Source organism: Tyto alba, unplaced genomic scaffold (assembly GCF_018691265.1).
Source record: "Tyto alba isolate M040663 unplaced genomic scaffold, T.alba_DEE_v4.0 Super-Scaffold_6, whole genome shotgun sequence".
In the NCBI taxonomy this organism is placed as follows: domain Eukaryota; kingdom Metazoa; phylum Chordata; class Aves; order Strigiformes; family Tytonidae; genus Tyto; species Tyto alba.
In genome coordinates this window covers 3,841,937-3,860,073 of record NW_024881327.1, presented here as the reverse complement: position 1 = coordinate 3,860,073, position 18,137 = coordinate 3,841,937, and the positions used below count along the sequence as shown (strand labels likewise).

At 36.9% G+C, this 18,137-nt stretch overlaps 1 protein-coding gene across 5 annotated transcripts in view; it reads left to right on the top strand.

The window, feature by feature from the left end:
* The window catches only part of TLL1 (tolloid like 1), a 141,110-nt gene that overhangs the window by 89,688 nt on the left and 33,285 nt on the right, over positions 1–18,137 (top strand). For 4 of the 5 annotated variants that reach the window (XM_042808323.1, XM_042808322.1, XM_042808321.1 and 1 more), the window contains 4 exons: positions 3,816–3,931; positions 11,714–11,816; positions 13,248–13,364; positions 14,425–14,570. In XM_042808323.1, the coding sequence (XP_042664257.1) occupies positions 3,816–3,931; positions 11,714–11,816; positions 13,248–13,364; positions 14,425–14,570 (482 nt within the window). Of the gene's footprint in view, positions 1–3,815; positions 3,932–11,713; positions 11,817–13,195; positions 13,365–14,424; positions 14,571–18,137 lie in introns of those variants that run through there. The other variant, XM_042808325.1, reaches the window with a different exon arrangement.

Here is an 18,137-nt window from a genome sequence, read left to right as displayed (position 1 = left end):
AAGTCAGCCTTTATTCACTACATAAGGAGGATTAAAGTTTTTAGATTAAGACTGTTTCCCTGTAACTATAAAGGGGAATCAACTCAACAGTAAGACACAGAGTTGTAGTAAACTGATTTAAATTTTTGGTTTAACAAGTATCTCATCAGCACCAGATATTTTTAGGTCTCTATGGCAGATTTATATGCTATATAGGTATAACTATACAGACTTGTTTCTAAATAAAAAGTATTAAAGATCTTAATTCTGTTTGGAAGAGGGTAAGCTTAAATTAGCCATATATGACAGTATGTATTTGCTAGTCCTATGGACAAAGTAATGAGACTTGGTTCCCTAAGTGTCCTGGAGGATCTGGGCTTCATCATTTGCAGATTTCACTATAATCCTTAACAGAACTTGACCATGTGTGCAGGCCAGCCCAGAGAGGTGTTATACACAGGAAGTGTAATTAAACACTGCTGCAGAGTGCACTGGTAGAAATTGCTTTATATAAGTATATAATCTACCTGCTGTCTGCATCCATTGCTAATCTTTCCAAGCAGAAGTAAAAAGAGTTTCCCTTTCCTTACCACAGAAAGGCTTATCAGAAGTATAACCTTCTCAAGCTGTAAAACAGACAGGAGATTGTTTTCTTGATTGGAGTGTGTGTGTGGGGAGAGCTAAAGTGCCATTTCTGCAAGTAGTCTAGCCTAGTAGAATTGATACAAAGCATGACATTTGAGAGAAGGGGGAAAAAAGCATCAGAGAAAACACTGACAACATTAATGACTAACAATAGAATAAAAATGTACAAATGCTTTATAAAGCAAAGGTGTATAAGACTGAAGTTGTAATTAACGTCTTCTGACAAGAAATATAAAATGATTAATTCTTAGGAAGTTTAAATAAGTGGCCCTTACTGCTCCTTTTCCTTCTACAGTTCTTTTGCAAAGTGGACTCCATTACTAAAGGACTGTCACACGAGAAAATGTTTAAGATATATCATTTTATAAGCCTAATCATGAATACTGTAGTTGCCACAGTCCAATTAAAGAGAAAACCTTTACATTTTCTAGTGATAGCATTTCAGCTGTTTCAGTTACCATTGACCCATTTCAAAAGAATGTGCTTTTAAACAAGAAATACCCAAATATCACCCTGTCTACAGTGGCTCTGGAAGCCAGCCTGGAACTCAGATCCCATAGATAATTAATTCAAATATTGATTGGTATAAACTCTTCTTGTTATAGTTCCTTCGAGTAACCAGGAATTTTAAATGAAATGATAAATACGGTGAGAAATTTAAAGCTCAAAAATATTTTATAGATTCAAATTATGTTAATTCTTATTAGAAGTTCTCCGATTACAATTTTTCTTACGCTTCCCTTAATTTCAGAGATGCTTATGAAAATTTGTATTTGATAGAGAGCTCCCAGGCATTTAATATGGGTATAAATTAAATTATTGTATTAACTAGCTTTATTCTCTAATTCCTAGAAAACGAAGGTGCTCCATAGAACCTTTTTCAACTTAAAATCCATAGTTTTAGTTTAAAATACATATTTTTTTATGCCATGTATATAGCATAGTTTAAGCTATATACAACATCCATATATTATTACAACTTCTGTATGTTTTTAATACTCTGGAGTAAATAATCCTGCACTCTGTATAAGAGAGAAAAATTTTGAAATGTTTTCAAAAATCTAAAGCTATTATGCTTAATTAATTGACATGTTTACTTTTGTAACGGGGTAATGTAGGGACTTTAATAGAGTAAGGGGTAGTTAGTCCAGAGTCTTCCTCCTCTCCTCTTGCTAATTGCAGGGCTGTGTTTGATCTGATGTCTCTTATGTCCAACATACTTGATAGTATTTTGTTTGCTTACATACTTCACATTATGTGGGTTTGTGCACTGCATGACTTCATAATCAATATTTGTAATTCAGAGTTACAGTTAATTGAAAAAAATGCAACGTGAGTAGAAAAGATTGAACAAACAGCGTTCCCCATCTCTTATCATGTCATCTGCTCAAGGCTTGCTTAGTAGCTGTAGTGTTGGTGAAAAAGTTACGGCTAGAGCAAACAGAAGGTGTCCTAAAGCTTTGAAATGTGGTTTTATCCCTCGTGAGAGTATGCCGATGCAGTGTAGTCTCAATGAAGCCATGCACGAGGGGAAGAACAGAGGGGTCTAAAAGCGTTGAGCAGAATGCTTGGATCCTCACGGGTCTCCCAAGTGGTGTGTGCATCTGCTGTGCAGGGTATCTCCTCTTTGGGCTCTGCTGTCCTCTACTCCTGTACAAGACTATGATGTTACTCTTGACCTTCTCTTAAGTGCTTTACGTACAGTTACAATACAGTTCACTAGCACTGGGGGAACCCAGTACAGTACTCTGTATTTAAGTTTTCATTCATCTCTGTGTTTAAAAATAAATTGTGGCTAATTATGGATATAGCCTTTTCACTGAAAAGGCTTTGTACAGAAATAATTATTTAGTACTGAATGCCTTTTTTGTATGTGTCATTTGCTGTGGCTGCCTACATTTTTTTTTAAAGACAGAACTACATCTTTTTTTAAATGAAGGGAGAAAAATATTTTTTTTTTTTCCCCATTTCATTCCTAAGTGACATGGTGAAAATGACGTTAGCCATTATATTATTGGGGGGCTGCACCAATCTTTATTTTCTGTCCTGATCACAATAACCATTTCAGTGTCAGAGAGCATATTTAATGCCTTGAATGTAGTTTATGCCTGATATTACAGTGTAGTTGTCAGATTACATCTTAGATGCATTTTAACAAGACAGCCTTTACAGCTGTGTTGTCAGTCTTTGTCATAAGCAATCTCTTCCTTTGTCCCATTTTATTTAAATATTTTCCAGATCATTTATAATTCATTGAGTTTTTGATGATACAGTAGTTCACCTGCTGGCAGTGGTAGCACTGTAATTTGAAAGTACTGCAGATCTGATTACACTGTCAGTCATGGGATAATATTTCACATCTCTCATATCACACCTGCAAAATCAGTGGGTGAAACAACTTGATTAAGGCCAAAAAAGATGACTGACTGAGGTGTGACATCCTACCAGCATCAGTTTTAGTGGTGGAGAATGGCAGGAGCTTCCAATGATATATTTCAGTATGAAGAGGAATTATTAACCAGTCTACTAGCAGCTAATAGCATGATTTACAGGTGAGATATGTGTGCTAAAAGCTTCAATAATAAAGAATACAAAAGCTTTTGGTATTTTAGGACTTCAAATTTGCTTTGTTTTATTACTCACTTATCTACAAATCACTCTTACAAGAGATTTTGTTGAATATAAGATTTAGTTTTCTATACCAATATAAACGAGTGAGTTTAGGTCAGATCAGTCTGTTGTGTGGGCAAAGTACTAAATTAAATAAAACTACTGATGAAATTCCAGTGTCGTGCCAATCATGACATGCCAGCTTTTGTTTTACTTTTGTTTCAGTTCTTAAACGATATGTGTAAGGGTGTGGCTAACTTTTTTTCACCAAAGTAAACTTATGGTATAATTTTGCAGTTGATTGACAGCAATGACATTTTTAAGACTGCTGTGATTTTGGTTATGTCAGCAGACAGCACACAAGTGAAATAGTTCATGGAATAAAAACATCCTGTGTAAAATGGAATGAATGTCAGACTTGCTTAAAATCATTGTTTTGAATAAATCGTAAAATAACTAGTCTGTTTTCCATTCTGCATCTGCAGTGAGTTAAATGTATTCTGAGTAGATATTGGAAAGATGCATTTTTCTCTGTTAGGCATATTCAATTTTATATTTTTACTGTATTTTGTTTCTTTCAGCCTGTGGAGAAACACTTCAGGAATCTACAGGCAACTTTTCTTCTCCAGGGTTTCCAAATGGCTATCCTTCCTACACACACTGCATATGGAGAATCTCTGTGACCCCAGGGGAGAAGGTATTTTGACATCCCATCAGCTAAACACAGTTTTCAAATTCAAATGTTGCATTTCATTAGCTTTTCATTTAAGTTTAAAGATCGTGTAATAATTGAAAACAATGGTATGCTGTAAAAATGGGACCATGAACTAAGTGCTGTGGTGGCTGTCCGTGTGAAATGAAGGCATGATTTCAACCTGCTACCTGTTTGCATCATGAAATCCCTTCAGAACTGGCTTCCAATTCAGTTGGTGGTTTGGTGTAAAGGTGGAAGAGGTAGTTCAGGCTCCCGAAGGGTCTCTCCTTCAGCACGGGTGCGGGCGAGCTGACTGAGCCGTGTGGGGCTGATAGCTGGGCTCTGCTGAAGGGAGCTCTTGGATTATGGGATGAGGTATTTCTAAACTGAGACAGTAATAACGGAGGGTAGAGAAAGTGTCACTATAGGTGTTCCCTGGTATCAGCTCTAGCGCATACAGTTTTAATCTCTGGGCATCAATTTTAGGGGAAAATGTGGGGAAAAAAATCGGCTTGGTGAGGGCAGTTTGGGGAAGGAAGTGTGTCATCCTAGTGAAAGCAAAGCCTGGACTTCTTGTGTACACTTTCAAAACGTGTTAGCTGAATCTTGTTTTAAAATATTGGCTCAAATATTGGCTTGCCTCAAAATAAATAAGGGTAGAGAGAGTGATGGGAAATTTCACCTAAGACAAAATATGCAAGGAAAAAAAAAAAAAAGGATGTAAGTTTCTATGCAAGAAGCAGCGGCCAGTATTAAGCAGTCAGGTACAGCCTAAAGGCTGAAATATAGAACCCAGCACCAGCCTCAGTACTGGAGAGTCCAAAGAGGAAATCCCAGCATTTACGCCCAGATATTTCAGTCAGTTTTGTCAGTGGTCTCCCACTCCATATTGGACTTAGTTTTCTCCTGATTAGATTACTTTATTCTGTGTTTCTTTCAGGTCAGGGTCCTGGTAGCCACCAAGAATATATGTTCTTGATGTGCTAATAGATCCTGAGGAGCTGTAAGAGCATTTGCCACTGTGGGGGATGAAAGCAAAGTCATTTGGAAAACGTTCACCCTCCTCTGGGCAAGAGCCAGAGACGGGAGGAAAAATAAACACACTCGGTGCTGGGAGGGCGTGGGTGGATCTGCAGGTTGGCAGGGAAAAACAAATGAAAACAGATGAATAAGAGGAGGTTTGCGCAAAAGATGCAAATTAATCTAGAGAGGTAATTTTATGTACCCACTATTTTGTTGCTTCTTAGACACTGCTGTGATATCAACAAAAATGGCTTAGGTTTCTTTTCCTCTGTTAAAAAATTAAAGAATTGTAGTGTTCATCTACAATTATTATTGGCTTTTGAAAACAATATTAATATATGAGCTAGAAAATGGTCGTGCTTAAGTATTCATAGCATGCTCCAACCTTGTGTAAGCCTGTGGATGCTAGTGTAATTGTAATATATTTGTAATAGCATTATGGCTTGAGATTGTAACCACCACTGGAGGTGTATTATGCTGTACAAAAGTTTAATGAGGAGAAGCCCCTATCTTGAAGTCAGCAATGTAAGAAGACCAGCTCCCTTCCCATCTAAACCCCTACCCCAAATGGGGAAAAAGACTAAATGGAATTTTCTAAATGAAATTTAACATGACAAGTCATGTCTGTTAGGGCACTGTTCTGACCTGCAGCTCTCATAGTCTCCATATAGGTCAGCAAGAACAAAGTAAATTATATTTGTGCTAATGTCAAAAAGGCTTTTTTGTCAGTGCTGTTCCCATAGGGTATTGTCTGTCTTGAGATAAAGGACCCTATTTGCAGCAAGGACTTGATGTGAATAGCAGATAATAGAAATGAGGTCTAAATCTTAACTAATGCATATATCATGGTAGCTAGGACACACATTATGCTTGATTCCAAGTTTTCTTAGTAAATGATGGTAACGTATTCACATTATGAAGGGAAAATAAAAATGTATTTACATTTTTGTTCCTTTGTTTGCTGCTTTGACCCTGATAGATCTCAGGAATGCTGTGTGGAGGTTAGAGCACATCTCAGTACATCACATCACGTTCTGAGATGTCAGTAAGCACTTTAGTCACCTAAAAATAAACTCAAAAAGCTCCAGTCCGGATTGTCTACCTCTTGCCTCTTATTTATTGAGATTTAACATTGTTCTGTTTGAGCATAGTTTAGAGAACCTCTATTCATGTTGCTTTCTGCAATTACAGACACTTCCAATCTTTGATGGCAGGAAACTCAATGAAGGACGGGGGTGCAGTGGCACATACTAGCTGAAGCATTCCTTTTATTGATAGGCATCATAAATTGCCAGCCCAGCCTAAAATGTGTGTGTCCCTATTACTAAAACAAGGCAGTTCATTCACCTTTTACTTTCTCTCAAGATTTAAGACTATATGGTAAACAGCTGTACACAGTATATCTATACACAGGAAAATCTCTGGGGGATGACAGTGTTAGTAATACTGTATGCCTTCTGCCAGGGCAAATCTGCTTTCTGGTGTGTAGAAATTTTGTTGGCATAGGGAGTTGCAACTGTGCCAGTGGATTTTTTGAATCCGCCTTTTTGAATAGGTTACATTACTTTTCAATTTTCCATAATGTTTTACATGAATGATAAAATGTCAGAAAAATCCTTGGTTGATACATGAAGAAATATCACCTGCAGAAGACCTAGTACTGCCTGATGTTTGCTATGTATTTTGTGCTTTCTTATCCCGGGAAGTAGGAGGTATGATATATTCTCTCTGAAGCTGCAGTAGCACAATTGAATCTGCTGTGTCATCAGTAATTCCTTAATTGTGCTGACAAATACCCATTGATTGTTTTCCCTCTGAAGACTATCAGCCATCCTGTCCCCTTGAACAAGCTCTGCCTTGTCTGTAGCTCTATTTAATATTTTGCAGAACTGCAATTCAGAATCTTAAATATATTTATACTTGTTTGGTTCCCAACCAGAAACCATGCTGTGACAGATTGGGGGTTCTGCCTATGTACAGCTAATGAATTCTGGTCAATGTTAAGGAATTGCTGTATCATCAAATGCCTTGGCATGTCAGAGTGAGAAAAAGCTGTGAAGGTTATTTCATATAGTTTCAAAGGCAGGGGGCCATTGAGGAGGCTCATTAAATTTTAATGGTTTCCATTTAGATAGCAGCACTTTGAGACGTGATCACACCTAAGTAAAACCATCCTTTTCCCAACTCTATCCTGGCAACTACACTGGAACAGATTGCCCAGAGAACTTGTGATGCCCCCTCCCTGGAAGTGTTCAAGGCCAGGTTGGATGCAGCTTTGAGCAACTTGATCTAGTGGAAGGTATACCCGCTCATGGCAGGGGGTTTGGAACTGGATGATCTTTAAGGTCCCTTCCAACCCAAACCATTCTATGATTCTAACTAAGGTTTGGAAAGAGGCGAATTTCCAAACAGAAAGCAGAGAAATATGATGTTTTATCTGTGTCATGGAAAATGGAAGACTTGTGGCTAGACTGGTGAGAGACCTCCAGGCTCTACACAACTGAGCCAATGGAAGATGTATAGGATGCGGCTTCCATAACTTGCTTCCAACAGAGCCAGCTGGATTAGTTTAAGCAGCTATGGAAGGTAGCCTGACCTTAATTCAGCTGTCTGCATCTCATCTGGGCAGAGAAAAAGGCTCCCCCCTTGCGAACCCCTCTGCCTACACAGCTGGGGTGTGGTGGGTGTGGGTGGAAAAGGACAAGGAGACTGCTGAGGGCGGTAGGGTTTTCAGGTAGTACGGCTAGATACAGATACCTACATATGGTCTGAGAAACTCAGGGAATAGAGAAGGTAAGGGTTTAGAAGGAATCTGAACTGCAAAGTGGATGAGCTGAGAAGAACAAAAATTTTATAGTCAGTGAGGCCTCTTTATTTGAAGGACAAGTTGAAGAAGAAACTTGTCTGCAAAAGACAGAATTAATGTGTGAATAAAAGAATATACAGGACCTCTCTACTGTCCTCAGAGGTAGATTCAAATAGCACGTGGAAATATATTAAAATACTGAAGCAGAGGAAAGCATATGAATGATTGTACTTTTAGCCACATCTGCTATTTCTCGTGGAAAATAACATAGTAAGTAGGTGGTTTTGGAATTCTGATAATATTTGTGCATTTATTTTTTCAGTACATGTCAGTGAAGGAGTGCCTGAATAGTAAATGCAAAATGCCCTGTGGGTTAGACATCTGGGAAAGGGTGCACATAAGCTAGGAGAAGTTTAAAAGGTGTAGTGCTAGGCGAAAGCGAAGAGGTGAGCTGTGAGGTTCTCCTTCCAGGAAGGAATATCATGGGAAGTCTGCATCCAGGAAATAAGACAGGGAGTTGAAGCAGGAGGTGCAGCAATTAGACTAAAAGAAGCATGGGAGAATGTGGACGGATACAAGCACAGCGACCTAGTGAATGCCAACTGAGAGGATCAACTGATGCTTTGATGCATGCCATTTTTAGGTAAACAATGCAATAGTCTGGAAACTGAGTAGTATGGCATTGAAGGACTTCTGTCAATTTTCTCAGTAGCACTGAAAAGAAAACATTCTTCCTATTTTGAAAAACTAAAAAGAAATAAATATAATTGTTCTCCACCAAGGTGTTGGTGAAAAACTGGCAAGGTTAAAATGTGAATCATCTAAAGAGAGATGTAGATCAATAATTGGATTGAACATAGAGGTTGTCAGGTAGAAACCCAGGTTGTAGTGCTTGCTCTGCTGAGAGTGAGTCCAAAGTGTGCACTGTGCTTACCTGAATCATTCCAGTTGTTCATCTGCTGTTGACATTCGTTCTGCTTAACCTGACTAGCCACATCTGCAATGGAAAAGGGGTCTTAAAGTCTCGCTCACAGAACTTGAAGAGATATAGGAGATCTAGGATCAAATCTTGGATGCCTCAAAGTTGGAAGTTCAAATCCTTGGAGTTCAACAGTGGAGTGTCAAGATGATTTGCTTACTGGCTTTCAAAAAAAACCCCCAAACAACTCCCAAAAGACACAATCAACACTCCCTCCTTTCCTCCCCGCTCAATTCCCTACTAGCTCTAGCTTTAAAAGCACTGATTTGATGTATTTTCCATATAAAAACTCTTTATGGTTCTAATTCACTGAATGTTTCAATTGGTGAGCATTTCATTATCTTTTTAAATTCCATACTTATGAACACATCCCCTATCTACATATTACAAGATATTAACTGAAACTGTTTTTTTCATTAGGACTTAATTTGCTTTGTTTTTCAAGGGAAAGGGTATCTATATTGAAAAATAGTTCAAGATATTAGAATATTTATGACTGCAAACCTTTCAGTATAAGAACAGTTTTCTTTAAATATATTAATTTCTACTGTATTTTCTATTGCAACAGAGAGAGGATTGCACAACAATTGTGTCTCTTTTCAGATTAGTCCATTTTCATCTGAGCTCAGGAAGAAATCCCACAATATAATTTGATGACTATTCATTGTTATAGGTCTTTATGATTCAGAGTGCCAATGGCAGCTTGAATATGAGTTAATATTATCTAAATATATTTCTGAAATATAAAACTAACATTGAAGCAGGTATTCTTTGCGTATAGATCTGAGACTAAATCACTGCCTCCCTTTGTGGCCCTACGATGTCAGAAGGAAAGGGTCAAAAGAGAGAGGGCAGGCCGTATTTGTTGCATCTGCTACACTAAAAATGTACCAAACCTAACTGCAGGATGTTCCCATGGAGAACATAGTGCTAGAGAGAGACTGCTGTTTAAGCAACAATTTTGCTGTTTTTGTGGATGTGGCAGCAGCTTGTGTATATAAATGTTTGGCCATACCCAACCACCAGAACAGGTATTCATTTATTCAGTGCTGTCCTGATGGTTCTTGGCATGCTTCGTCTCCCATACCTTCATCCCACAAGGCTGTGGCTGTCAGCATAATGTGTATCACTGTACAGGACTTCTGGCTGTTAGGTTTTATGTGTGGCCTGACAGATGTTTTCTGTTTCTCATGGCATCATGGTAGTAAAGGTGAAAGCTGAATAGAATCACCTGTGAGCTTGGTTTTCCAGCCAGCCCGTCAGTAGCATCAGCACTGGGGGTTATGGGAAGATACAGCTTTTGAGATTGTCAGGAAGTTTCCCATTCTCCACTGAAAACAAAAGGGATTTTTGAGAATGTAATTGCTCACACGGATGCACTTAGTTATTTTTTCTGGAAAGTAAGTGAAAGCAAAATCCCTGCAAGTCTAATGTTAAGACACACAGTGTTTTGCTATGAAAGATTGTCTCCATTTTGCATTGTTTGGAGAAGAGCCTTACCGTGACTCCCTACCACCTACACACCTAAACCGCTGAGCTTTGTTATCTTTAAATTAGGTTCCTCCAATAGCTAATAGTTTCTATCTTTTTAAAATTAAACTGTCTGAACTAGTTCTGCCTTTCTGGTTTAATATTGTACTATGGGGTGGTTGGAGAGACACACCTGGTGCCTTCAGAGGAGATGGAAGTAATCCATCCCATCTGACTACCTGAGCCCATTGTCCCAGTTGTGGTGGTATATTTCCTCCTTGCAGCTGGACTAAGGGTAAATTCCTCTCCTTTCAACTGACACTCACAGCTGCTTCACAGGCTGCCAAGGAGATATATTTTTGCAGTGTGACGTATTTGCTACTGTGCAGCAATTCATGTTTGCTTTATAATAGCAGGTTTCAATTGTGAGTTCCTAGGAACAAAGCTAAAAATAAAACCACTTCTATGCTCATATGTGAATATAGATTTTTAGTTAGGTTGAAATATTTATTTATACCAAGGAACTGATTTAGAAGATGTGTTATTTTTCATAATACACCTAGATCCAATGTAAGGATATGAATTGGAAATGACTTTACAATACAAAATATGAATTATTTTTAATCTTCTTGTTTGGACTTATCCCTGAAATTTCAAGACATGATGCTAAGATGGTCCCAGTCACTCATGGTTCAAACTGTAGCTATTGTGTCATCCTGTGATCCAGGATAAGTCCTATTCCTGTGTTAAAAGTGTAAGTTTATGGCAGTTTAGGATTAGTATTTCTAAACCAAAGTGGGATAATGTAATGCCCTCAGTTAGTCCTGATATTAAGTATTGAAAATATGTCTATTTACAGATGTGCTCAGTAAAATTGGGAGATCGAGTTCAAAAGTTCCAGAAATGAACAGAACTCAGATTTCTGTATAAAAAACTTAATTATAGCTTCACTAAGAGTCAATAAGGGAGTGTGTACCATTTGTTTTAGTGATACTGCTTTCAGCATTACTGTCCACCATGGTCAATATTTAACTTGTCTGAAAGTAACTTATCTTGACAAAACAGTAGTAGAAGAAATCACAAACTGAAATAAAACAACATTTTTTTATTTTTTTTTTACAGCTGTCAGTGGTGTTTATAGTTAGAATGGAATGGAAAAAGAATTGGCAGGAGAATTATCAAGTAACATACTTAAGATTATATTAGCACATTATTTTTCCTTATTAGCATTCTTAAATTTTTATTTCTCTGTGAAAATCTCTCTGTAACCAATTAAGTAGTCTGTCTTGAATCTGCTCAAATATGTAAGGTTAAATAAAAAACCTTTAATGTCCCCAAAACAACTTTTACTTCCTATAAGAAATAATTGAGGAGAGGTTAATTAAGTGTCTAAGTAGTTGGAATCCTGTTACAGGTGACGACTCTGACTTCAGTTGTGCAGAACTTTGTGATCATTTTCTAGTGTTAACCACATGTGATTTAATTAGGTCTTCTCCTCTGATTGCAGATTGTTTTAAATTTTACCACCATGGACCTTTACAAGAGCAGTCTCTGTTGGTACGACTACATTGAAGTAAGAGATGGCTACTGGAGAAAATCACCTCTACTTGGTATGCAACTGTTGAATGCTGCATTGTCCATAGTTACCATACCCATAGAGTTCAGTGGACTGACTTGCTGTTGAACCCACAACAAACCTCATGGTTTTAAGGTGTCTAGAATGTATCTAAATTTGAGGATGGGAAAAAACCTCCAAATGGCCTCCAGTGAGTCATTTAACTTCAAGCCTCAAGCCTTCCTTTCATTGCAGTTAGCTGTTATTCATCTGTATGCATAGAAAGATGAAAACGACAAAACATGCAAAAAAATGTTGCTTTGCTTATGGGTATTGAAATATGAAATTGCCGTAGTTTTATTCACAGAAATGGGAAAATAGTATACAGACAAATTTGTGGACCATGTGATGGGAAATCCCCAGAGCACATGATGAGCACATGCACTGTTTTCAAGAGCACCCACTGTAGAGTTGTACTTATGAATTCTGTTCCTGTACTTTCAAAATTATGACTATGAGATTACTTCTGTTTCTTCTTTGAATGTCCTTCCCTGCTTTTCCAGAGGGAAGACATGCAAAGCAATAATGAAATAAGTCTTAAAGTTGAAACTAATATGCAAGAAGTTGCAGCCATCCTTTTCTTAATTCAGAGGTTTGGTGAAGAGATTTCACACCCCATAATGCCACTGTCTAACCCAGAGTCTTGGTTTGACATCCCATGGTCTTCTTTGATTGAAACTGAGGATGTCAGACCATAGGAAATATGAACATCTCCAACTTCTTGGGTCAGTTCTGTTGTTGTTTTTAGAATGAAGACTAAAATTATTTGTTAGCACCCTAGCAGCCACAATTTAAAAACAGCAAAAAAAGAAAGAAAAGGAAGCATATACAGAGGGGACAGCTTTTTAACAGTAGTGCCTATTTTCTTGGCCTTAAAAAGAAAAGAAAGAAGAAACAATTCAGACCAGACAGAAATTACACTTTTCTCCTGTTCCCTTCTCTATCACCTAGACAAAGAGAAATTTCACCTACCTAGGCTGAATTTAAGAGGATAATATAGTCTAGGGTCATTTGGATGTTAGTCTTTAAATCTCTTTGGTCCTTAGACACAATGAGCAGTATTACTGTGACCTAGATTACATTCCTGTTTTAAGATTAATACTCACTTTCCCCTTCCGAAATGTCTGAGTTTGCATGTATAGAAAAAATCTATGACAATAATTTTTATACTTAATTCCACTAAGGTTTTATACTTAGACTTGTGAGCCTGACTGCAATGAAGAGAAGTACTGAAAGCTTCATAATAAAATCTTTGTGTATTCGGTCTTAATCTGCAGGAACACATGTACTTAACAATAAGCGTGTGAATAGTTCCACTGAGTTGGTTATGCTACTCCTGTTTATAATGTTAAACACTTGTATAAATGTTTGCAGCGTTTGGCTTCAGAGGCGACAGAAAATGCAGTTACTGGTTGCATGTTTTTAGGCAGGTTTTGTGGTGACAAACTGCCAGAAGTCCTTGCATCCTCCGACAGCAGGATGTGGATCGAGTTCCGCAGCAGCAGCAACTGGGTTGGGAAAGGTTTTGCAGCAATTTATGAAGGTAAGCCTCTTATAGCATTAAAAATGACTTGATTACAGAAGAAAAATATTAACTGCTTACTTCTGGATATATATATATATATACATTTATTTTTTTTTAAGTGAGAAATAACCTAATATGAAAATGGTATTTTATTACTAAAAGAGACAGTAGGTGTTAACTTACTATAAAGGACATTTTGAAATTCTTCCTGTGATCAGATTTCAGATGACCTCTTTTCCAGGGACACCACTGGTAATACTTACAAGCATTTTTTACCAGTTGTTTAATTAAGTAAATGTGCATGTTCTTGTGCTTAGTGTGTGCAAAGATTTCTTTGAGTACTTTCTGTTTATTCTTCAGAAAAATCTGACTTAATCCTAGAGCATATAGAAAACTTACTTAATAGAGACACTCCCACACACTGAATATATTAGCAAGCCAACATTCCTCTGTTTAAAATAGAGCCTGCTTTCTTAAATATTGAACCTATGGTAGTAAACTGTGTGATTTTAGTTGATATCCACAGATCTTTATATAGTTATCAGTATGTCCCTGAAAAGTTAATTTACTTTTTGTTAAAATATTTTTTATTTACATTACCTGTTTCTTCAAAGTCAGTGTAAACTTGAAGTGATAATCTGTAGGTTAGAATACATAGATCATTATAAAATATGAGATTTCTGTCTCATTTGTCTCTTTGTAAAAGGTTAGTAAATATTAGTGAGGAATGTTTATTAAATATATTGCAAACATGAACAAAAACTAAAATGTGATTATTTTTACCTTCTAAATATATTCTGTGAAATGTGTAGATTCAGATTATCCATGATTCCAAAGTCTTCCTGAGCACTGTAGAGATGTTTAGAGCTATTAGAAATGCTGAAATATATTTGATAACTCCAATATATATATAGTGGTTTAAATGGATTGTGTTTTCAATAATTTGTCCTTGGTAGACTTTGTAAGTCTTCTCCAGAAAAATTATATCATTAATTGTAAAAAGAGTAGCATAAAATATCAGTTTGGGCATGGGGAACAGAAAATGTCATTATTGACAATAATTTTATGCTTTTATCAGCTATCTGTGGAGGTGAAATCCACAAAAATGAAGGCCAGATCCAGTCTCCCAATTATCCTGATGACTACAGACCGATGAAGGAATGTGTGTGGAAAATAACAGTGTCAGAAAACTACAATGTAGGATTAACCTTTCAAGCATTTGAGGTAAAGCCTTTTAACTAATCTCAGAAAAGCATCTAGTAGATAAGTGACAGTGACATTCAAAGAAATCCTTAGTAAACCTGTGAATGAATTTAAGAATTCTCTATGAAATAGAAGCTCCAGAATCCAACACTACTCTCCACGAAACCTTCCTTTCTGCAGAAATTTTCAAGGTTAAAGGTTTTTCATGTTTTCAATGCTATTTGAATTAGCATGTTTAAAGCACTGGCAATAGTCCAGTTCTGCAAGGCTGCTTTAATATTCTGTTAAATAATCAGGATTTTTTTATCTTTGCTAAATCTTATTGTTGAAAAGGAATGTCTATCTGGAAAGAAACCACTGTGTTCTGTTTTGAGAAAAAAGAAATAAAGCAAAAAAAAAAAAAAAAAAAAAACCCAAAACCAACCAAAAAACCACCTACTTAAATTCAGTCTACAAACTTACATTTAGAGAGGGAAGAAAAAGTGCATGGTGAGTCACACTTGCGTGCCTCTGGTGTACATCTCTCTGTGTATAACATTGCTAAACAGTGGTAAACTATTCTATAACAAAGAAAATAATATTTCATACCTCTTATACATACACAATACACTGGCCTGAAGTTCGTAGATAAATTTAGTAACATGCTTTGAATTCACTTGTTTTATTTGGATATGCTTCAGCGGTAATGTCATGAAGAACACTCTTTTTTAAAATCTAAACTTTTTGGCTTTATGGTACACATAGATGTAAATGCAGTCATAGTAAATACAGATATAATTTCCAAACCTGTAATTCTAGTTTTACAGACCACGTTCAGGGCTATGGCACACTTTTTCTATGACTGATGAAAGGTCTGAGCATAAGCTAACAAGGGTTTGGGACTTTATCAGCAGTTAGGAATATAAACAATGGAAATTTTAATCATGTCACAGATTCTACTTCATTTTCCCTTTTTTTGTATCCAGAATTAATGTTGGATCTAGTGCAGACAAGATCAGCTCTCCCTGCCCAAAGAGTTTTCTAAATGCTATTGAGATTCTGCATGGCCTTACTTAATGTCAGTCTCTCTTTTTAAGCACTGTTGAAAATTATCAATGCTTTCAGTAACTTTATGTATTTTTACTGACTGGATATGGAGCTTATTCTAGTCTGCCATTGGTGCTCAGTTCTTTTTAGTGTGATCCCAAGAGAAATGGGAATGTGTCTCTGCATAGGAGACTCGCCACTGTATTTGATCTCTGTGCAGATGCTCAGCATTGCTCTACACACGTGGTACATTCTCAATTGTACTGACCACAGTTCAGTATCACCTCTGGGAGAATCAAACTTCCGTCTCTTCTTATCTTTCAGGATCTTTTTCTAATCACCAAATTACGGACTATTTGCAAGTGTGAAGACGGCATGTTCATGCCTCACCATATGGAAAATAATTAGAAACAAAGGACCAGCAAATGAGAGCACAATTTAGTTGGTTAGTGGTTAAGCCTGTAAGAAGCAATGTCCAGTTTTTCCCCCATGCTGTTTAGTATTATGGCACTCTCTAGAGGTGAAACATGTGGACTGACGCCTCATAAGAGGAAACGAAATTGAGCAGAGGTATAGTTGAGCGGTAGTCTCAAATTCAGTGCCTCTGCTAGATGTGTTTTGAAAGAAGAAGAAAACAAAACGATTTCCAACAGTAGGAACTTGAAGAGTACATACTTTTCCAGGGAGAGTCTGAGCTGTGATTCCAGAGTTGCAAAATGCACTTGAGCACCAAATGAGGTGCCCCAGAAAGGCACAAGACTTCTGTTATAGCTGTCTTTGGGGCATTTCTTCCTGGCTGTCCACAGGGCTCCTCACTGAGAGTGAGAGTTGCTTTGGAAACTGCTGTCAAGTGCCTTGCCTTAGACATTCACCATTGGGTCTGATTTCCATTTCAGGTCCAAGGGCCTGAATGTAGGTGTTCTGTTTTTTGATACTAAGTCCCTCTCTGGACTGAATCCTTGGTGCACTGCCCAGTAAAACAAAAAAGTTGTTTAAAAATCGCAGTTCTTCGTGCCAGCTGAGATCAAAAAAAGTAAATGTCAGGCCAAAGAGTTATTGCAGTGTGTTTGTGAGAAAATTACTTCTCTGTCCTTTGAAAGGTACAGTTAAGTAAGAGGAATTTTCATTATCCATATGTAATGCTAGAAAAAATAACTGTATAAATAACCTTGACTCTGAAATGAAAGCACTAGGGAAGCTGAGAATTTCAAACTGTATCAATGAGTCATCTTGTTTTGCTTGCTGTGGGCAACACATTTTCCACTGAGTGTGGGATTACCCTTTCTTATTTGGCTGCCTGATGGGCAGCTACACTTTCCAGTATCTAGATAACAGCAGAGATGTTGGGACTGGTAACACCATCTATTTTGCTTCATTGTTATAATCATCTTTATTGCACTGTTCTTTGAAAAATACTGGTTCTTTAACTCTTTTTTTTTTTTTTTAATGTTTTGTTGGCATGAAGTCTCACCAGAGAGTTTGTAGAACTGAGCCATATTAATCTTCCTCTTTTGAATGGCCCTGTTAATCTTTGTGCAGAGAACGTTCATTTAAATTATTTTTACATAAGCCAGAGAATAAATTTTATCTGATCTTCTGATTCCACTAGGCATATATCCCACCTATTATGACTAAAACCTGTGGCCTGAGTTGGATATATTTACCTGTACTGGAATTTGACTCTATCAACAAATAAATTAACAATGACAAGAAGTAATTGGAAGATTTCTCCTGAAATATGATTGGTCTCAGATTTCCTCTTCAAATCCTCTTTTTTTTTTTTTTTTTTAATATATATATTTTTTATGTTGGGGGAGTGCTACAAAACAAAGGTAGTCTGGAAATTTTAACCAAATACATTCTGGTCTAAAATAATTGTTTTTTTCAAAACTGAAACTACATACAAGGCATTTTATTTTCTTTGGAGAATGAATGTTGAGAACATCTCTGGCTTTCCATTTCACCAGGAGATTTCTTAGTGTTTTCCTGTGTTTATGTGACCATCTTAGGAATTTTTCTGGCATTTTCTCAACTTAGTTCTCTAATGCCATTCAAATTCTGGGTTTCCTCCAGGGCCTTCAGAAGCCGATAATATCTTTCATTCTCCTATAAGCAATGCATTTCTCTCTAAAACCTGTTTATTTATGGTTTTTTGCATTTTCTAACTTTTTGCATATTTATTCTCATCCACACGTAATATCAATCTTGTGAAATTTTAATGATTCGGTAAATAAGGATCGGTCCAGTACAACTGAACTCACTGGATGTCCTTTCGTTAACTTGAGGAGATTTTCTACCCTTGTAGTAGGAAGAATAAGAGACTACTGCAAGTGTAAAAGATCTTTGTATGTCCCTGTCCCAGATGACAGTACCATGACATCTTAAAATCTGAGGTACAGATAAGCAGCACATTTTACACTAGTTCTTTTTCATTGGTTACTAAGTACTTTAACACCAGTTATCATTTCTCAAAACCACAATACTTATCTGTTAGTTTATATATAGGTGTAATGATTTGCTCCCTTAATATAATAATATTGATAATAATAATGGCATCACTTG